The 22,013-nt window shown below is 46.9% G+C and overlaps 1 protein-coding gene across 6 annotated transcripts in view; it reads right to left on the bottom strand.

Moving 5' to 3' along the window:
• SLC25A16 (solute carrier family 25 member 16) overlaps window positions 1–19,712 on the bottom strand; it is a 52,744-nt gene extending 33,032 nt beyond the window's left edge. For 2 of the 6 annotated variants that reach the window (XM_033208445.1, XM_033208446.1), the window contains exons 1-3: window positions 19,148–19,392; window positions 8,724–8,825; window positions 8,404–8,496 (exon numbers count right to left, since the gene is read on the bottom strand). Coding sequence is in view for 3 of the 6 variants with exons in the window: in XM_033208451.1 (XP_033064342.1) it covers window positions 8,404–8,496; window positions 19,148–19,274 (220 nt within the window). In the remaining 3 variants the exon portion in view is untranslated. Of the gene's footprint in view, window positions 1–8,403; window positions 8,497–8,723; window positions 8,906–19,147 lie in introns of all 6 variants that reach the window. The other 4 variants (XM_033208443.1, XM_033208442.1, XM_033208444.1 and 1 more) reach the window with 3 other exon arrangements.
• Between the last annotated feature and the right edge of the window lie 2,301 nt (window positions 19,713–22,013).

The raw sequence follows: 22,013 nt of genomic DNA, 5'->3' as shown, positions 1-22,013 counted from the left end.
AAAGATTACCTATTAATACTCTTTAAGTGTGGGGGCAAATTTTCATTATTAGGACACTTTAGGAATAATGATAAACAAAGGGCTGAGTTGTAATCTATATACAGTGATATTCTGAGCTTTCTAACTGACAAGTAAAAAATATAGATATAGATACATCTATATATAGTGATATCTTTATTACTTTATTAACATCAGTCACTAATCCTACAAGCAGTATACAGACTTCTCAAAAACACATGACTACTTCCATTATTCAACAATTTAAATTCAGGTTCCCTTTCAAATTTTTCAAGCAAACTTTTGATCAAATATGAAAGTAAATCACCAGGCTCATTTCAAATTTTAGACTGCAAATAACCTTTTCAGTCCTTCTCAGTAATTAAAATTGTAGGTACTTATTAACATCCAAAAGATATATCCCAAAAGTATCTCACAATAAGCAGATATCTAAATGGACTAACATTCTGTTAAGAAGAATCCTGGCGTTGCGTGGTGGCTCATGCCTGTAATCCCAGCACTTTGGGAGGACGAGGCAGGTGGATCACCCGAGGGCAGGAGTTTGAGACCAGCCTGGGCAATATGGTGCAACCTCGTCTCTACTAAAAATACAAAAATTAGGCAGGCATGGTGTCGTGCGCCTGTAATCCCAGGTACTCAGGAGGCTGAGGCAGCCTGACCTACATGATGAAACTCTGTCTCTACTAAAAATACAAAAATTAGCTGGAAGTGGTGGCGGGTGCCTGTAATCCCAGCTACTAGGGAGTCTGAAGCAGGAGAACTTTTTGAACCCGGGAGGCAGAGGTTGCAGTGAGCCAAGATCGTGACACTGCACTCCAGCCTGGGCAACCAGTGAAACTCTGTCTCAAAAAAACAAAACAAATTGGGATAAGGAGAAATTTTAAATATACTCCTTCCTTATAATTTGAGGAAAATAATTTTAACTTAAAATAAGAAGTACAACCAGGCACAGAGGCTCATGCCAATAGTCTGAGCACTTTGTGGGGCCAAGGTGGGAGGATCGCTTGGGCCCAGGAATTTGACACCAACCAGCCTGACTCAGCCTCCCAAAGTGCTGGGATTACAGGCGTGAGCCACCGCACCTGGCCTTTGTCTTTTTTTTAATACAGTTTTTTTTTTTTTTGAGACATGGTCTTATTCTGTCACCCAGGCTGGAGTGCAGTGGTGTGATCACAGCTCACAGCAGCCTCTATCTCCTGGGCCCAAGCAATCTTCCTGCCTCAGCCTCCTGAATTGCTGGGACTAAAGGCAAGCGCCACCATGAGACCAGCCTGACCAACATGGTGAAACCTCATCTCTACTAAAAATACAAAAGTTAGCCCAGCATGGTGGCACGCACCTGTAATCCCAGCTACTTGGGAGGCTAAGGTTGAAACCAGGAGGCAGAGGTTGCAGTGAGCCAAGATCGCGCTACTGCTCTCTAGCCTGGGTAACAGAGCAAGACTCCATCTCAAAAAATAATAAATACATAAATAAAAGACATATAAAATAAAAACATGTCTTTGATGCCTTGGAAGTCATGTCACACTTTTTATAAGAAGTTGGAGTAGAAGTAATAGTTTTGTCCGATAACATATCTTTATCATCTGTGAAAAATCATGTTTAAAAAAGCAAAATTTTAGGGGCTGGGTGCAGTGGCTCACGCCTGTAATCCCAGCACTTTGGGAGGCCAAAGTGGGTGGATCATCTGAGGTCAGGAGTTCGAGACCAGTCTGGCCAACATGATGAAACCCTGTCTCTACTAAAAATACACACAAGCCGGGCGCAGTGGCTCAAGCCTGTAATCCCAGCACTTTGGGAGGCTGAGACAGGCAGATCATGAGGTCAGGAGATCGAGACCATCCTGGCTAACACGGTGAAACCCCGTCTCTACTAAAAAAAAATACAAAAAAACTAGCCGGGCGAGGTGGCGGGCGCCTGTAGTCCCAGCTACTCCGGAGGCTGAGGCAGGAGAATAGCGTGAACCCGGGAGGCGGAGCTTGCAGTGAGCTGAGATCCGGCCACTGCACTCCAGCCTGGGCGACAGAGCAAGACTCCGTCTCAAAAAAAAAAAAAAAAAAAAATACACACACACACAAAAATTAGCCAGGTGTGGTGGTGAGCACCTGTACTCCCAGCTACTCGGGAGGCCGAGGCAGAATTGCTTGAACCTGGAAGGCCAAGGTTACAGTGAGCCGAGATTGCACTGTTGCACTCCAGCCTGGGTGACAAGAGTGAAACTACGTCTCAAAAAATAAAAAAATGGAGAGGGCGCAATGGCTCACGCCTGTAATTCCAGCACTTTGGGAGGCCAAAGCGGGCAGATCACCAGGTCAGGAGATCGAGACCATCCTGGCTAACATGGTGAAACTCCATGTCTACTAAAAACACAAAAGATCAGTCAGACGTGGTGGCATGTGCCTGTAGTCCTAGCTACTCGAGAGGCTGAGGCAGGAGAATTGCTTGAATCTGGGAGGCAGAGGTTGCAGTGAGCCGAGATCATGCCACTGCACTCCAGCCTGGGCGACAGTGCAAGACTCCATCTCAAAATAAATAAACACATGAAAAAAAATTTTCGAAAAAAAGCAAAATTTTAAAAACTATCTTATACCTACAAAAAGTGGAGAGGTACCTGGAATAAAATGCTTAAAAGCTTTAAAAAAAAAATTAAGGTTGGGTGCAGTGGCTTACTCCTGTAATCCCAGCACTCTGGGAGACCGAAGCGGGCAGATCATGAGGTCAGGAAGTTGAGACCAGCCTGGTCAACATAGTGAAACCCCATCTGTACAAAACATACTAGGGCTTGGTGGCAGGCACTTGTAATTTGAGTTACTTGGGAGACTGAGGCAGGAGAATCTGGCCTTGAACCTGGGAGGCAGAGGTTGCAGTGAGCCAAGATTATGTCATTGAACTCCAGCCTGGGCAACAAGAGTGAAACTCCATTTCAAAAAAGAAAAATTAAATTAAATTAAAAGCCACCAAAACAGATTTATTTTTTTTGAGGGGGCTTGTATATATTAAAAATAGAGGACATTCTGAAGGCTACTACAATAGTTCACTGTTGCACTCCAGGAATTCACTCCAAATTTTATACGCTTTGTAGGGTATACTGTAACCAGGGTACACTGTAACCCACAGCATGCAGCCCTACAGAGCGTGAAATCTAATATGAATATGTAACCTAATGACTGCAAATCAGGAAACAAAACAACACACATCAGCACAGGGAGGAGGTTAAAGGAATAAAAGAATCCTGTTCAGACACTGATACGCAGGGTCATTGTAAAACACTCCAAGACACTGGGTAATATCATTCTTCTCCATTTTATCCTCAATTTAGACAGTTTTTTATAATCTCTCAACAAGTTCACAGGTCTAATTCTTTCTTTCATTTTTGGAGACAGAGTCTCACTCTGTTGCCCAGGCTGGAGTGCAGTGGCACGATCACAGCTCACTGCAGCCTCAAATGCTTAGGATCAGGCAAGCCTCCCACCTTAGCCTCCCAAGAGTACTGGGACTACAGGCACATGCAACCACACGCATTTTTTTTTTTTTTTTATGATGGGTCTCACTCTATCGCCCAGGCTGGAGTACAGTGGCACAATCTTGGCAAGCAATTCTCCTGCCTCAACCTCCTCAGTAGCTGGAATTACAGGTCTGCGCCACCATGCCTGGACAATTTTTGTATTTTTAGTAGAGATGGGGTTTCACCGTATTGGCTAGGCTTACACATATTTAATTTTGATTCTTTGTATACATGAGCAATCAACTGTGTGAGGAAGAATTCATTGCAGAGGCAGGGCACAGTGGCTCATGCCAGTAATCAAAGCACTTTGAGAGGCCAAGGCAGGTGGGTCAAACAGCTTGAGCCCAGAAGTCTGAGACCAGCCTTGGCAATATAGAGAGACCTTGTCTCTACAAAAAATTTAAGACACCCTGTCGCAAATAAATACATACATACATATATAAATACATAAATAAGTCTAATACAAACTAAATTAAAGATAAATGATAATTCACTCCTGGATATGAAGATAGTTGCAATTTTCCTATTTCAAAGTACAGACTTCCTCAGTATTAAAAATGTCAGCTGGGGCTGGAAGTGGTGACTCATGCCTGTAATCCCAGCACTTTGGGAGGCCGAGGCAGGTGGATCGACTGAGGTCAGGAGTTCGAGACCAGCCTGACCAACATAGTGAAGCCCCATCTCTGCTAACTATACAAAAAATTAGCTGGGCATGGTGGCGGGTGCCTGTAATCCCAGCTATTCGGGAGGCTGAGGCAGGAGAATTGCTTGAACCTGGGAGGCGGAGTTTGCAGCGAGCTGAGATCACGCCATTGCACTCCAGCCTAGGCAACAAGAGCGAGACTCCGTCTCAAAAAAAAAAATTTTTTTTGGCTGGGTGGTAAGGTCCCACGCAGTAATCCTAGCACTTTGGGAGGCCAAGGCAGGAGGATCACTTGAAGTCATGAGTTACAGACCAGCCTGGGGAACAAGTGAGACCTACTCTCTATTTTTTTTTTTTTAATAAAAAATAAGAAACCAGCCTGGCCAAATATAATGAAACCCTGTCTTTACCAAAAATACAAAAATTAGCCAGTCATGGTGGCGGGTACCTGTAATCCCAGCTACTCGTGAGGCTGAGGCATGAGAATGGCTTGAACCCTGGAGAAGGAGGTTTCAGTGAGCCAAGATCATGCCACAGTACTACAGTCTCTGGGCAACAGAGCAAGAATTTGTCTCAAAAAAATAGTAATAATAATAAGCTGGGTGCGGTGGCTTACACCTGTAATCCCAGCACTTTGAGAGGCTGAGATGGGCAGATCACAAGATCACGAGTTCTGGACCAGCCTGGCCAATATGGTGAAACCCCGTACCTACTAAAAAATACAAAAGTTAGCCGGGCATGGTGGCGCACACCTGTAGTCCCAGCCACTTAGGAGGCTGAGGCAGGAGAATCGCTTGAACCCCGGAGGCAGAGGTTGCAGTGAGCAGAGATCACACCACTGCACTCCAGCCTGGGTGACAGACTGAAACTCCATCTCAAAATAATAATAATAATAATAATAATGAATGTTTTGATCCTTGCATATGATTACTGACCACATTTCTGTTTACTTCCTTAGAATAATCTCCTAAAACTGGAACCGCAAGGTCAAAGAATAGGTACTTTTTGAGACTTTTACGCATATTGCCAAAATGCCCTCCAAAAGACTAAACAATTCTTATTCTCACCAATGACAAGTTATTAAAGTGTCCATGTTAATCGAATGGCTGGTTTTAAAGGAACAACTAAGGTCTTGATTTTTTTTTTTCTTCAGATGAAGTCTCGCTCTTGTCCACCAGGCTGGAGTGCAATGGCTCGATCTCGGCTCACTGCAACCTCCACCTCCCGAATTCAAGCAATTCTCCTGCCTCAGTCTCCCGAGTAACTAGGATTACAGGTGCCTGCCACCATGCCTGGCTAATTTCCGTATTTTAAGTAGAGACAGGGTTTCACCATGTTGGCCAAGCTGATCTCGAACTCCTGACCTCAAGTGATCCTCCTGCCTCAGCTTCCCAAAGTGCTGGGATTACAGGCGTGAGCCACTGAGCCCGGCCTAAAGTCTTCATTTTTTTATTTTTATTTTTATTTTATTTTTGTTTGTTTGTTTGTTTGTTTTTTTGAGACGGAGTCTCGCTCTGTCGCCCAGGCTGGAGTACAGTGGCCGGATCTCAGCTCACTGCAAGCTCCGCCTCCTGGGTTTACGCCATTCTCCTGCCTCAGCCTCCCAAGTAGCTGGGACTACAGGCGCCCGCCACCTCGCCCGGCTAGTTTTTTGTATTTTTTAGTAGAGACGGGGTTTCACCGTGTTAGCCAGGATGGTCTCGATCTCCTGACCTCGTGATCCGCCCATCTCGGCCTCCCAAAGTGCTGGGATTACAGGCTTGAGCCACCGCACCCGGCCCCATTTTTTTATTTTTAACAAAGCAAGCAGCCGGGCACGGTGGCTCACACCTGTAATCCCAGCACTTTGGGAGGCCGAGGCAGGCAGATCACCTGAGGTTGGGAGCTCGAGATCAGTCTGACCAACATAGAGAAACCCCGTCTCTACTAAAAATACAAAAATTAGCTGGGCATGGTGGTGCATGCCTGTAATCCCAGCTACTTGGGAGGCTGAGGCAGGAGAAGCACTTCAACCCAGGAGGTGGAGGTTGTGGTGAGCCAAGATGGTGCCATTGCACTCTAGCCTGGGCCACAAGAGCGAAACTCCGTCTCCAAAAAAAAAAGAAGAAGAAGAAGAAGAAAAAAAAAAGCAAGCACTGGATTCTTCTTGCACAAAGATTTCTAGAATGCTTTTTTAAATTAAGTGTTAAAAAGGAATAATTATTTCAGTTTTACATTTTTAAATCTCATCTCCCATCTCTTATTGCATTTAAAAAATCGGACTGAAGCCAGGCGCAGTGGGTCACGCCTGTAATCCCAGTAGTTTGGGAGGCCAAGGCAGGCAGATCACCTGAGGTCAGGAGTTAGAGACCAGCCTGATCAACACGAAGAAACCCTGTCTCTACTAAAAATACAAAATTAGCCAGGCATGGTGGCACATGCCTATAATCCCAGCTAGTAGGGAGACTGAGGCAGGAGAATCGCTTGAACCTGGGAGGCAGAGGTTGCAGTGAGCCGAGATCGAGCCATTGCACTCCAGCCTGGGCAACAAGAGCAAAACTCCGTCTCAATAAATAAATAAATAAATAAATAATAAATAAATAAAAATCAGACTGAGTTGTTATGTGTGCCTGCGAACAATGTGACTAATTAATCCCAATAAACACATAACATGTACTTCAATTATTCCAAGATTTTGGGGCCGGGCGCGGTGGCTCAAGCCTGTAATCCCAGCACTCTGGGAGGCCGAGACGGGAGGATCACAAGGTCAGGAGATCGAGACCATCCTGGCTAACCCGGTGAAACCCCGTCTCTACTAAAAATACAAAAAAAAATTAGCCGGGCGAGGTGGCGGCGCCTGTGGTCCCAGCTCCTCGGGAGGCTGAGGCAGGAGAATGGCGTGAACCCGGGAGGCGGAGCTTGCAGTGGGCTGAGATCCGGCCACTCACTCCAGCCCGGGAGACAGAGCAAGACTCCGTCTCAAAAAAAAAAAAAAAAAAAAAAAAAAAAAAAAAAAAAAGATTTTGGCTAGGAAAATATCAGCATCCTAAAATGATAATATATATAACCACTACTGCAAATGAAAGGATTATAACGGATAAGAAAAATATTCTTAGCCGGGCGCGGTGGCTCAAGCCTGTAATCCCAGCACTTTGGGAGGCTGAGACGGGCGGATCACGAGGTCAGGAGATCGAGACCATCCTGGCTAATACGGTGAAACCCCGTCTCTACTAAAAATACAAAAAACTAGCCGGGCGACCTGGCGGGCGCCTGTAGTCCCAGCTACTCGGGAGGCTGAGGCAGGAGAATGGTGTGAACCCGGGAGGCGGAGCTTGCAGTGAGCTGAGATCCGGCCACTGCACTCCAGCCTGGGTGGCAGAGCGAGACTCCGTCTCAAAAAAAAAAAAAAGAAAAGAAAAGAAAAAAAAAAGAAAAATATTCTTTGGAAAATTTGCCCCCTTTCCTTTTTTTTTTTTATTTGACCCCTTTCAGATTCCTGAATCTATAGAGAAAAAAACAAAGAGCAAATTTGCCCGTTTGAAATGCTTGCTTCCTGGTGCCGTAAAGAAACAGTACTTGAACATATATTTAATGTACTAACCAAGGTCATTTTTATTTTTTGCAGAAAGGGTACACTCGCCAGCAGTTTTGCCATGAGAGTACACCGAACAAAGGAGAAACAGGGTCATTTATAACCTGACTTGTCCACCCTACTGTTGCGTCCGGTTTCCATTGGCTGGAATGGGACCTCACATCCTGTATTTGTCCTGATTGGCTAGCAATTTAGAACTTTTTAAAAGAGGCAAAGGCAGAGGAGAACAAAGGAAGGAGAAATTAACGTGTGGAATCCTGTGAAAGGTCAAAAAACACCTTTAAATAAGGAAGAGGAACAGGCTGTGATCAATGCTTGCAAAACACCTTCAAATAAGGAAGAGAGACAGGCTATGACCTAATGCTTGCTTGGAGCAGAATAAGCATGCCAGGGCAAATATTTACGCTAAATTGTGGGAGCTAAGAATATAAAGTACATTGATTTTTTTTTTATCATGGCTAGCAGATATTTAAGAATGTTAGCACAGGTCTTTGAATAAATTTTGCTTTTTAAAAGAAGTTACTATTTATTCCTAATTAAATGGGGAAAAAGTCTTTAAAGAGGAAACTCTACTTTACTTCTTGCATCCCCAAACTTAAATTCCCTTTTTTGCCCACTTTCCACAATATTTTCATTCATTTTTATCTTTAGCATCTATTAACTCACCAAAATGCTTGTAATGGCGATTGTGAGCTTGTAATAAAACCTTTACTCGATCCAATGGAGCAACTGTTGTTTTGGCACAGCATCCAGCAATACCTAAAAATTTTTCAAAAGGTCAGAAAGAAATTGCATACCATTTATTTCCAGATAGAAATCATTAGTTGTTCAGCCAGCAAACCCTCTAATCTCTAATTTAGTCTCCATGAGTAAATCTGCCTACAGCATGGACATGCAGATGACTGGTCCCCATTCCCTGTAACTTAATAAGTGAGCATGATTACACTACTTTAGTAAGTTTTATTGTGTAAATCAGCATCTAATACCTGAGGAACACTGGGAATCTTGCTAAAATGTGATTATGGAGACAGACACTTGAAGGTATTTATCCAACTGCCAGGTCCTGTTTGAAGTAACCTCCTCTTCTTCTGGAAGATTTTTATGGAGACAGACACTTGAAGGTATTGATCCGATTGCCAGGTTCTGTTTGAAGTAACCTCCTCTTCTTCTGGATCATTTTTTCATTGAAACAACCAACTTTTACCCATAAAATTAGTCATTCATTTATACATTCAGCAAATACGTATTTTGACCCTACCATGTGCCACTGGGAAAAAGTATAGATGAAAGTAGAATAAAGTGCATACATGGGCTTTAGCATAGGTCAGAGTCCAGGCCAGCCCCTCGAGCTTGGCATGCTTCTAAATCAACTATATAGACTTCTCTACAATATTGTACATCTAGTAATGACTTGATAAAATGGGTGGCTCCTCTTATAAAAAGGTGAAAAAATAGGCCAGGCACAGTAGCTCACACCTGTAATCCCAGCACTTTGGGAGGTCGAGGTGGAAAAATTACTTTAGACTAGGAGTTTGAGACCAGCCTGGGAAACACAGTGAGACCTCATCTCTATTAAAAAAATTTTTAAGGCCGGGCGCGGTGGCTCAAGCCTGTAATCCCAGCACTTTGGGAGGCCGAGGCGGGCGGATCACAAGGTCAGGAGATCGAGACCATCCTGGCTAACATGGTGAAACCCCGTCTCTACTAAAAAATACAAAAAACTAGCCGGGCGAGGTGGCGGGCGCCTGTAGTCCCAGCTACTCGGAGGCTGAGGCAGGAGAATGGCGTGAACCCGGAGGCGGAGCTTGCAGTGAGCTGAGACCTGGCCAGTGCACTCCAGCTTGGGTGACAGAGCGAGACTCCGTCTCAAAAAAAAAAAAAAAAAAATTTTTTTAAATGGGCCAGGCGCAGTGGTTCATGCCTGTAATCCCAGCACTTTGGCAGGTTGGGGCGGACAGATCTCCTGAGTTCAGGAGTTCGACACCAGCCTGGCTAACATGGTAAAATCCCGTCTCTATTAAATATACAAAAAAATAAGCAAGACATGGTGGCAGGCACCTGTAGTCCCAGCTATTTGGAAGGTTAAGGCAGGAGAATCCCTTGAACCCAGGAGGCCGAGGTTGCAGTGAGCCGAGATCACACCACTGCACTCCAGTCTGGGCAACAAAGTGAGACTGTCTCAAAGAAAAAAAAAAAAAATTAGCGAGACATGGTGGTATGCCTCAACACTCAGAGGCTAAGGCTGGAGGATCACTTGAGCCCATAGTTGGAAGTCGCAGAGAGCTATAATTGCACAGCTTCACTCCAGCCTAGGTAACAGAGCAAGACTCGGTCTTTAAAAAACAAGTCCAGGCACGGTGGCTCATGCCTGTAATTCAGCAATTTGGGAGGCCAAGGCAGGCGGATCACTTGAGGTCAGGAATTCGAAACCAGCCTGGCTGACATGGTGAAACCCCATCTCTACTAAAAATACAAAAATTAGCCAGGCATGGTGGCGGCTGCCTGTAATCCCAACTACTCGGGAGGCTGAGGCAGGAGAATCTCTTGAACCCAGGAGGCGGAGGTTGCAGTGAGCTGAGATCACACCCTTGCACTCCAGCCTGGGTTACAGAGACTATGTCTTTAAAAAAGGAAAAAAAATCATACACACACACAAATAAAATTTTAACTTTAAAAATTCACATTCTGAGATATCCAAAAATAAATTGTGGCTGGGAGCAGTGGCTCATGCCTGTAATTGCAGCACTTTAGGAGGCCGAGGTGGGCGGATCACGAGGTCTGGAGTTCAAGACCAGCCTGGCCAACATGGTGAAACCCCATCTCTACTAAAAACACAAAAATTAGCCAGGCATGGTGGCGGCTGCCTGTAATCCCAACTACTCGGGAGGCTGAGGCAGGAGAATCTCTTGAACCCAGGAGGCGGAGGTTGCAGTGAGCTGAGATCACACCCTTGCACTCCAGCCTGGGTTACAGAGACTATGTCTTTAAAAAAGGAAAAAAAATCATACACACACACAAATAAAATTTTAACTTTAAAAATTCACATTCTGAGATATCCAAAAATAAATTGTGGCTGGGAGCAGTGGCTCATGCCTGTAATTGCAGCACTTTAGGAGGCCGAGGTGGGCGGATCACGAGGTCTGGAGTTCAAGACCAGCCTGGCCAACATGGTGAAACCCCATCTCTACTAAAAACACAAAAATTAGCCAGGCATGGTGGTGCATGCCTGTAATCCCAGCTACTTGCGAGGCTAAGGCAGGAGAATTGCGTGAATCCAGGAGGCAGAGGTAACAGTGAGCCGAGATCGCACCACTGCACTCCAGCCTGAGCGACAGAGTGGGTCTCTGTCTAAAAAAACAAACTAGGCTGGGCGCGGTGGCTCAAGCCTGCAATCCCAGCACTTTGGGAGGCCGAGACGGGCGGACCACGAGGTCAGGAGATCGAGACCATCCTGGCTAACCCGGTGAAACCCCGTCTCTACTAAAAATACAAAAAAAAAAACTAGCCGGGCGAGGTGGCGGGCGCCTGTAGTCCCAGCTACTTGGAAGGCTGAGGCAGGAGAATGGCGTGAACCCAGGAGGCGGAGCTTGCAGTGAGCTGAGATCTGGCCACTGCACTCCAGCCTGGGCGACAGAGAGAGACTCCGTCTCAAAAAAAAAAAAAAAAAAAAACACACACACAAACTAAATAAATAAAATGTATATTTATACTCAAATATTATATCTACTATGTTTCCATATCAAAGCTCTCTTATCCAAACTAATGAAAATAATAGTTGGCCAGGCGCAGTGACTCATACCTGTAATCCCAGCACTTTGGGAGGCTGAGGCGGGCGGATCACCTGAAGTCAGGAGTTCGAGACCAGCCCAACCAACATGGAGAAACCCTGTCTCTACTAAGAATACAAAATTAGCCCGGTGTGGTGGCGCATGCCTGTAATCCCTGCTACTTGGGAAGGTGAGGCAGGATAATCACTTGAACCTGGGAGGCAGAGGTTGTGGTGAGCCGAGATCACGCCATTGCACTCCAGCCTGGGCAACAAGAGCAAAACTCCATCTCAAAAAACAAAAAAAAGCTGGGTGCAGTGGCTCATGCCTGTAATCCCAGCACTTTGGGAGGCTGAGGCAGGTGGATCACGAGGTCAGAAGTTCAAGACCAGCCTGGCCAAAATGGTGAAACCTTGTCTCTACTAAAAATACAAAAATTAGCCACATGTGGTGGCGGGCATCTGTAATCCCAGCTACTCAGGAGACTGAGGCAGAAAATTGCTTGAACTCAGGAGGCAGAGTTCTCAGTGAGCTAAGATTGCGCCACTGCACTCCAGCCTGGGTGATAGAGTGAGACTCCGTCTCAAAAAAAAAGAGTAAATCATAATCATGGCTATCCAAAATTATGGATAAACTAAAAATAATATGCATTTGGTTTCAGAATATTATATATTATCTTCTCAGTTGTGTACGAATTAACTGTATAATGAATTATTTAGGCCAGGTGCAGTGGCTCACGCCTGTACTCCCAGCACTTTGGGAGGCTGAGGCAGGCAGATCACCTGAGGTCAGGAGTTCAAGACCAGCCTAGCCAACATGGTGAAATCCCATCTCTCCTAAAAATACAAAAATTAGCTGGGTGTGGTGGCACATGCTTATAATCCCAGATACTTGGAAAGCTGGGGCAGGAGAATCACTTGAACCCAGGAGGCATAGGTCACAGTGAGCCGAGATCACACCACTGCACTCCAGCCTGAGTGACAAGAATGAAACTCCATCTCAAAAAAAAAAAAAAGAGAGAGAGAAATTGTTTAGAATGTATTCAATAAGTAGTTTTATTTAATAGTATCTTTTTTTTTTTTCCAGGCTGGAGTGCAATGGCACGATCTCGGTTCACTACAACCTCCGCCTCCCAGGTTCAAGTGATTCTCCTACCCCAGCCTCCCGAGTAGGTGGGATTACAGGAACCCGCTGCCACGCCCAGCTGACTTTTTTTTTTTTTTTGTACCTTTAGTAGAGACGGGGTTTCACCATGTTGGCTAGGCTGTTCTCGAACTCCTGACCTCGTGATCTGCCTGCCTTGGCCTCCCAAAGTACTGGGATTACAGGCATGAGCCACCGCACCCAGGCTATTTAATAGTATCTTACCTTGCTTTCACAGTACAGTAGTCCCCCCTTATCTGCAATTTCACTTTCTGCAGTTTCAGTTACCACCAGTCATCCATGTTCAAAAAATATTAGATAGACAATCTGTAATAAGCAATTCACCCAGGCACAATGGCTCACGCCTATAATCCCAGCACTTTGGGAGGCCTAGGTGGCAGGATCACTTGAGGTAAGGATTTCAAGACCAGCCTGGCCAACTTGGCGAAACCCTGTCTCTACTAAAAATAGAAAAATTAGGCTGGGCGCAGTGGCCCACACCTGTAATTCCAGCACTTTGGGAGTCCGAGACAGGCGGATCACCTGAGGTCGGAAGTTTGAAACCAGCCTGACCAACATGGAGAAACACCATCTCTACTAAAAATACAAAAATTAGCTGGGCGTGGTGGCAAATGCCTGTAGTCCCCGCTACTCGGGAGGCTGAGGCAGGAGAATCGCTTGAACCCGGGAGGCAGAGGTTGCAGTGATTCAAGATCGCACAATTGCACTCCAGCCTGGGTGACAAGAGCAAAAAAAAAAAAAAAAAAAAAGGTCGGCCAAGGTGGCTCACGCCTGTAATCCCAGCACTTTGGGAGGCCAAGACGGGCGGATCACGAGGTCAGGAGACCCTGTCTCCACTAAAAACTTCAAAAAATTAGCTGGGCGTGGTGGTGGGCGCCTGTAGTCCCAGCTATTCGGGAGGCTGAGGCAGGAGAATGGCGTGAACCCAGGAGGCAGAGCTTGCAGTGAACTGAGATCGCGCCACTGCACTCTAGCCTAGGAGACAGAGGGAGACTCAGTCTCAAAAAAAAAAAAAAAAAAAATTAGCCAGGCGAAGGGCCAGACATGGTGCCTCACATCTGTAATCCTAGCACTTTGGGAGGTTGAGGCGGGCTGATGGCGAGGTCAGGAGATTGAGACCATCCTGGCTAACAAGGTGAAACCCCGTCTCCACTAAAAATACAAAAAATTAGCCGGTGTGGTAGCACATGCCTGCAGTCCTTGCTACTCAGGAGGCTGAGCCAGGAGAATCACTTGAACTTGGGAGGCAGAAGTTGCAGTGAGCCAAGATCGCGCCACTGCACTCCAGCCTGGTGACAAAGTGAGACTCCGTCTCCAAAAAAAAAAAGGAACACACAGACACACACATACTCACATTTAATATCAAGTGCCAATAAGGCAGTGGGGATACAAAATGGAATAGACACTTTAGAAATACTTTGACAGTTTCTAATTAAAACACAAAAAATTAGCCAGAAGTGGTGACGGGCGCCTGTAGTCCCAGCTACTTGAGAGACCGAGGCAGGAGAATGGCAAACTCGGGAGGTGGATCTTGCAGTGAGGCGAAGCTTGCAGTGAGGCGAGATAGCACCACTGCACTCCAGCCTGGGCAACAGAGCAAGACTCCGTCTCAATAAATAAATAAATACTTTGACAGTTTCTAATTAAAACCGGGCCGGTTGTGGTGATTAATGCCTATAATCCCAGCATTTTGGCAAGATGAGGCAGGAGGATCACTTGAGCTCAGTTCCAGACCAGCCTGGCCATCATGGCAAAACCTGGTCTCTACTAACAGTACAAAAATTAGAAAAGCAACATGCCTGTAATCCCAACTATTCTGGAGTCTGAGGTGGCAGAATTGCTTGAACCCAAGAAGCGGACATTTCAGTGAGCGGAGATGGTGCCACTGCACCCAGCCTGGGTGACAAACTAAGACTCCATCTCAATAAATAAAAAATAAACACAATGAGGATCGGTGTGGGGGGTCACGCCTGTAATCTCAACACTTTGGGACGCCGAGGTGGGCAGATCACTTGAGGTCAGGAGTTGGAAACCAGTCTGGCCAACATGGTGAAACCCGTCTCTACTAAAAATACAAAAGTTAGCTGGGCATGATGGCGCGCGCCTGTAGTCCCAGCTAATCGGGAGGTTGAGGCAGTAAAATCGCTTGAACTCGGGAGCCGGAGGTTGCAGTGAGCCGAGATCGTGCCACCGCACTCTAGCCTGGACAACATAGCAAGACTCTGTCTCAAAAAAAAAAAAAAGAAAAGAAGGAATGGCCGGGCGCGGTGGCTCAAGCCTGTAATCCCAGCACTTTGGGAGGCCAAGACGGGCGGATCACGAGGTCAGGAGATCGAGACCATCCTGGCTAACACGGTGAAACCCCATCTCTACTAAAAATACAAAAAAAAACTAGCCGGGCGAAGTGGCGGGCGCCTGTAGTTCCAGCTACTCGGGAGGCTGAGGCAGGAGAATGGCGTAAACCCGGGAGGCGGAGCTTGCAGTGAGCTGAGATCTGGCCACTGCACTCCAGTCCGGGCGACAGAGCGAGACTCCGCCTCAAAAAAAAAAAAAAAAAAAAAAAGAAAAGAAGGAAATATATTACTTATACGTACAATGTGAATGAATCTTAAATGCATTAAGGTAAGTGATGGAAGTCAAACTCAAAAGGCTACATACTGTATAACTCGATTTATATATCTTTCTGGAAAAGTCAAGACTATAGAGATAGAAAAACAGATCAGTGGTTGACAGGCGTTGCAGATGGGAGGAGAGGAATGTCAAAGAAAAGTGGAAATAAAGCCCGGCATCGTGGTTCACGCCTGTAATTCTAACACATTGGGATGCCAAGGCAGGTGGATCACTTGAAGTCAGGAATTTGAGTCTGGCCAGAATGGTGAAACCCGGTCTCCACTGAAAATACAAAAATTAGGCTAGGCACGGTGGCTCACACCTGTAATCCCAGCACTTTGGGAGGCCGAGGCAGGCAGATCATGAGGTCAGCAGATCAAGACCAGCTGGCTAACACGGTGAAACCCCGTCTTTACTAAAAATACAAAAAATTAGCCGGGTGTGGTGACAAATGCCTATAGTCCCAGCTACTTGGGAGGCTGAGGCAGAAGAATCGCTTGAACCTGGGTGGTGGAGGTTGCAGTGAGCCAAGATTGCACCACTGCACTCCAGCCTGGGCAACAGAGTGAGACTCCTTCTCAAAAAAAAAAAAAAAATTGCCAGAAGTGGTAGCACCCACCTGTAGTCCCAGCTACTCTGGAAGCTGAGACAGGAGATCACTTGAACATGAGAGGTGGAGGTTGCAGTGATATCAGGCCACTGCACTCCAGGTTAGGCAACAAAGCGAGAACGTCTCAAAAAAAAAAAGAAAAGTGGGAATATTTTGGAACTACTCTATATCTTGACTGCAGTGGTCATTACACAACATGTTTGTCAAAGTGCATTTTACTTAGCCAACAATGATAGCTCTTTTTTTTCCCCTTTCACGGAATCTGGCTCTGTTGCCCAGGCTGGAGTGCAGTGGTGCGATCTGGGCTTACTGCAACCTCCGCCTCCCGCGTTCAAGTGATTCTCCTTCCTCAGTCTCCCAAGTAGCTGGGTCTACAACAGGTGGGCACCACCATGCCCGGCTAATTTTTGTATTTTTTGTACAGACTGGGTGTCACCATGTTGCCCAGGCTGGTCTCCAACTCCTTAGCTCAAGCTCTCCACCCGATTCAGCCTCCCCAAGTGCTGGGAATAGAAGCCTGAAGCACTGCACCCAGCGATAGATCTTTTGTTCTCTGATTTATACCAAGCAAGTTGAAGGCACATAGCTGGGACTCAAATATTTTCCATGTGAATAAATGTCATTTCTTTTTTTTTTTTTTTAATTGAGAGGGAGTCTCGCTCTGTTGCCCAGGCTGGAGTGCAATGGAGCGATCTCGGCTCACAGCAACCTCCACCACCCAGGTTGAAGCAACTCTCATGCCTCAGCTTCCTAGGTAGCTGGGACTACAGGCATATGCCACCACACCTGGCCTTTTTTTTTTAAATTTTTAGTAGAGATGGGGTTTCGCCATGTTGGCCAGGCTGGTCTTGAACTCCTGACCTCAGGTGATCTCCCCACCTGAGCCTCCTGAAGTGCTGGGATTACAGGCGTGAGACACCTCACCTGGCCTAAATGTCATTTTATCAGCAGAAGAACAAAATAATTAAATTCCGAGGCCTGAACTGGTGGCTCACGCCTTTAATCCCAGCACTTTGGGAGGCAGAGGTGAGCAGATTGCTTGAGGCCAGGAGTTCGAGACCAGCCTGGCCAACATGGTAAAACCCTGTTTCTACTAAAAATGTAAAAATTAGGGCCAGGCACGGTGGCTCACACCTGTAATCCCACCACTCTGGGAGACCAAGGCGGGTGGATCACGAAGTCAAAAGATAGAGACAATCCTGGCGAACATGGTGAAACTCCATCTCTACTAAAAATACACAATTAGCTGGGTGTGGTGGCACACACCTATGGTCCTAGATACTCGGGAGGCTGAGGCAGGAGAATCGCTTGAACCCAGGAGGCAGAGGTTGCAGTGAGCTGAGAGGGCACCATTGCACTCCAGCCTGGGTGACAGAGTGAGACATCGTCTCAAAAATAAATAAATAGGCCGGGCGCGGTGGCTCAAGCCTGTAATCCCAGCACTTTGGGAGGCCGAGACGGGCGGATCACAAGGTCAGGAGATCGAGACCATCCTGGCTAATACGGTGAAACCTCATCTCTACTACAGAATACAAAAAAACTAGCCGGGCGACGAGGCGGGCGCCTGTAGTCCCAGCTATTTGGGAGGCGGAGGCAGGAGAATGGTGTGAACCTGGGAGGCGGAACTTGCAGTGAGCTGAGATCTGGCCATCGCACTCCAGCCTGGGCGACAGAGCCAGACTCCGTCTCAAAAATAAATAAATAAATAAATAAATAAGCCAGGCATGGTGGTGCACGCCTCTAATCCCAGCTACTTGGAAGGCAGAAGCAGGTAAATCACTTGAACCCTGATGCAGAGGTTACAGTGAGCAGAGATCGTGCCGCTGCACTCCAGCCTGGCTGACAGAGTGAGACTCCATCTGAAAAAAGAAAAAGAAAAAGAAAAAAAAATAGCCGGGCCTGGTGGCATTCCCCTGTAATCCCAGCTACTTGGGAAGGTGAGTGAGGAGAATCACTTGAACCCAGGATGCAGAGGTTACAATGAGCCGAGATCATGCCACTCCACTCCAGCCTGGGTGAGGGAGTGAGACTCTGTCTCAAAACAACAACAACCAAAAAAAAAACTTAATACTGCTGCAGTCTTCAGAAAGGATCTTTCTACAAATCATCATGTAAGTGTTTGCTTTGTTTTGTTTTGTTTTTGAGATGGAGTGTGGCTCTGTTGTCCAGACTGGAGTGCATGGCAGGATCTCGGCTCACTGCAACCTCCACCTCCCCAGTTTAGGCGATTCTCCTGCCTCAGTCTCCTAAGTAGTTGAGTGCCACCACGCCTGACAAATTTTTGTAGTTTTAGTAGAGACCGGGTTTCACCATGTTGGACGGGCTGGTCTCAAACTCCTGACTTCAAGTGATCTGCCCATCTCAGTCTCCCAAAGTGCTGGGATTACAGGCATGAGCCACTCTGCCCAACAAATTTTTATCGTTTTTTTGTTTGTTTGTTTGTTTGTTTTCTTCTTTTAGGAGAGGGTCTTTCTCTGTAGGTCAGGCTGGAGTATAGTGGTATGATCATGGCTTACTGGAGCCTCAATCTCCTGGGCTCAAGCAGTCTTCCTGCCTCAGCTTCCCTAGTAACTGGGACTACAGTAGTGTACCACTGCACATAACCTCAATGTGGAATTTTTAAATTTATGAATCTTAAATAAGTAATGACAACCCAGAGAAGTAATTAAGGAAGGGTGGAGCTTGAAGGCCCAGGAAATTCCTAAGAGACAATATGAACTTTTTGATCCCAAAGTCACACCAATAATAGGGCTTGTCAAGTACTGTGGCACAGTTTACTAGAATCACCGGAACCAGTTTTGGCTTTAAATAGTTTTGCACAATTTTCCAGTCGTCAATAAAAAGCTGATCTCCAATATTTGTTTTCCTTTAAGCAAACAGCAAAATCCAAGTCTACACTGGGTCACTCATGGTTTTCATAAAAGAAAGGAGTGCCCCGCATGTTTCACTAAAACCCGAGGGTCTCTGTAAGGGATCCTCCTCTTTTCCCTGTTATCCAGCCCTGAAAAATGGGTACCTGATTCAGACCTTCCACCTCCCCAGCCTTTGCCGGAGAGCCAAAGGTTCCACTCCCCATTACCTGACTGTCATTAGTCAAGTGATTACTAGAAAGAGGTTACAGCAGGTCAGGGCAGACGTCTAGCTGAGCATTGAAGCAGCCAGAGTCCAGGAATGTCATAAAGGCCGCTTGCATCCCACTTGCCCACAATCCTGCCCCCGCCACCCAGAGCGCGGCTGGCTCTTCGTGGCATGGACCCACCTCCGGCCAGAAAGGAGCGCAGCCAGTAGAAGTCTCTGCGGGCTGTGGGCCCTCCGGCCCCTGCCGCCTGCGGCATTGCGGGAGGGGGATCGGCCGCCGCCAGGGCTGCCGCGGCCGCCGCCGCCATCAGGACCAGAGTCGCGTCAGCAGCCTAGGTTGCCAACTTACAAAACACCGGACGGGACCATAGCCCGAACAGGCGGTGACAGGAGGCTGACCGCCCCGCCGGCGGGGCAGAGTGACACCCGGCGGCACGACGCGAGCTGATGGCGTACAGCAGGGGCGGGGCCTAAGTCACGCGCCAAGGGGCTGAGGCAGGAGGGGTGGGGCCAGGACGCGGAAGGGGGCGTCACGCAGGCTCGTAAACTTCCCCATAGCGCCTCACCCGGCATAGCCACTGTCAGTTTACTGCTCAGGCCACTTCTGATCGGACGGAAAAAGGGAACGGTAGGCAGTGAGACCGTCCCATTAAAACCCACAACCTGGCCGGGGGCAGTGGCTCACGCCTGTAATCCCAGCACTTTGGAAGGCCCAGGCGGACGGATCACTTGAGGTCAAGAGACTAGCCTGGCGAACATGGTGAAACCCCGTCTCTACTAAAAATACAAAAAATTAGCCAGGCGTGGGGGTGGGCGCCCGTAATCCCAGATTCTGGGAAGGCTGAGGCAGGAGAATTGCTTGAACCCAGGAGGCGGAGGTTGCAGTAAGCCGAGATCACGCCATTGCACTCCAGCCTGGGCGACACAACGAGACTACGTCTCAAAAAAAAAAAAAGGGAAGAAGAAGAAGAAGCCAGGCGCGGTGGTTCACGCCTGGCCTGTAATCCCAGCACTTCGGGAGGCCGAGACGGATGGATCTCGAGGTCAGGAGATCGAGACCATCCTGGCTAACACGGTGAAACCCTGTCTCTACTAAAAATACAAAAAATTCGCCGGGCGTGGCGGCGGGCGCCTGTAGTCCCAGCTACTCAGGAGGCTGAGGCAGGAGAATGGCATGAACCTGAGAAGCAGAGCTTGCAAGTGAGCCAAGATCGCGCCACTGCACTCCAGCCTGGGCGACAGAGCAAGACTCCGTCTCAGAAAAAAAAAAAAAAAAAAGCCCACAACCTTAGAAAGTTCTCTCCCATCTCTTCCCTTGACCTATATTGACCACTGACCAGTAATCGCCTATCGCGCTGTTTTTGTTTTGTTTTGTTTTGTTTTGTTTTGAGACAGAGTCTCGTTCTGTTGCCCAGGTTGGAGTGCAGTGGCGAGATCTCCGCTCACTGCAACCTCCACCCCCTGGGTTCAAGCAATTCTCCTGCCTCAGCCTCCCTAGTAGGTGGGATTACAGGCGTGCTATACCACCCCTGGCTAATTTTTGTATGTTTAGTAGAGAAGGGGTTTTGACATATTGGCCAAGGCTAGTCTCAAACTCCTGACCTCATGGGATCCGCCCTCCTCGGCCTCCCAAAGTGCTGGGATTACAGGCGTGAGCCTCTGTGCCCGGTTCTCCGAGCTGTATTTTGACCTCCCTAGGATGCAGCCTTTCTAACCTGCGGCTTCTCGCTTTTTCAGGCGTGTTTGGACTTGCTTTCATCTCCCACCAAATCAGCTCTGCTTTGTCAGAGCTCCTCACCGAACATCAGTCTCTGCCCTCCCTAAATCCCCCACTAAGCTTCCATTCCACCCCTACCACCTCTGCAAAAAATTTAAAATATATATATCACAACCAGGCCTGGCGCGGTGGCACACACAATAATCTCAGCACTTTGGGAGGCCAAGGCTGGCAGACCACCAGGAGTTCGAGACCAGCCTGGCCAACATGGTGAAACCCTGTCTCTACTAAAAATACAAAAATTAGCCGGGTATGGTTGTGGGTGCCTGTGGGTGCCAGTAATCCCAGCTACTTGGGAGGCTGAGGCAGGAGAATCGCTTGAACCTGGGAGGTGGAGGTTGCAGTGAGCTGAGATCGCACCGTTGCACTCCTGCCTGGGCAACAAGAGCAAAACTCTGTCTCAAAAAAAAAAAAAAAATATATATATATATATGTATATAATATCTTGCTAAAGCAGGTGATTCTTTCCTTTCGGCTCTACACATTTCACAAATAGTTCTGCCTTTTCAGGCAATCCTGAATCTGTCTTCCACTTAGTTCTCCAATTTGTTTGAAATGTTTGTCTTTTGGTGCCGTAAATAAATAGCACTTGAATATAAATTTAATTTATTTAGTAAGGCCATTTTTACTTTTTGCAGAAAGAGTACACTCGCCAGCAGTTTTGCGGAGAGTACACCAAACAAAGGAGACAGGGTCATTTATGACCTGTCATGTCTACCTTACTGCTGTGTCTGGTTTCCATTGACAGGAACAGGACCTCACATTTTGTATTTGTTTCGATTGGCTAGTAACTTAGAACTTTTTAAAAGAGGCATAGGTAGAGGGGAACAAAGGAAGGAGTAAGTAACTTGTGGAATGTTGAGAAAGGTAAAAACACTTTTAAATAAGGAAGAGAAACATGTAGTCCCAGCTACTCGGGAGGCTGAGGCAGGAGAATGGTGAGAACCCAGGAGGCGGAGCTTGCAGTGAGCCGAGATCAGGCCACTGCACTCCAGCCTGGGCGACAGAGTGAGACTCTGTCTCAAAAAAAAAAAAAGAGAAGTTATTATTTATTCCTAATTAGACAGGTAGGAAAGTCGTTGAAAAGGAACCTCTATTTTACTTTTTACAAATTCCACTGAGCTCTGCTTCCTACCAACCTCAAGTCTCTGCCCTAAACTCTGAGGAACCTTCCAGGTTCATCTCCCTGGTCCCACTGCATCCAAGACTCTATTTATTAACCACCATTTACAAGCACTTCTCTCTTACTGTGGACCCCACATCAGTTCCA

Source organism: Trachypithecus francoisi, unplaced genomic scaffold, assembly GCF_009764315.1.
Source record: "Trachypithecus francoisi isolate TF-2019V2 unplaced genomic scaffold, Tfra_2.0 Lachesis_group9, whole genome shotgun sequence".
Lineage (NCBI taxonomy): Eukaryota > Metazoa > Chordata > Mammalia > Primates > Cercopithecidae > Trachypithecus > Trachypithecus francoisi.
This window is presented reverse-complemented; position numbering and strand designations above follow the sequence as displayed.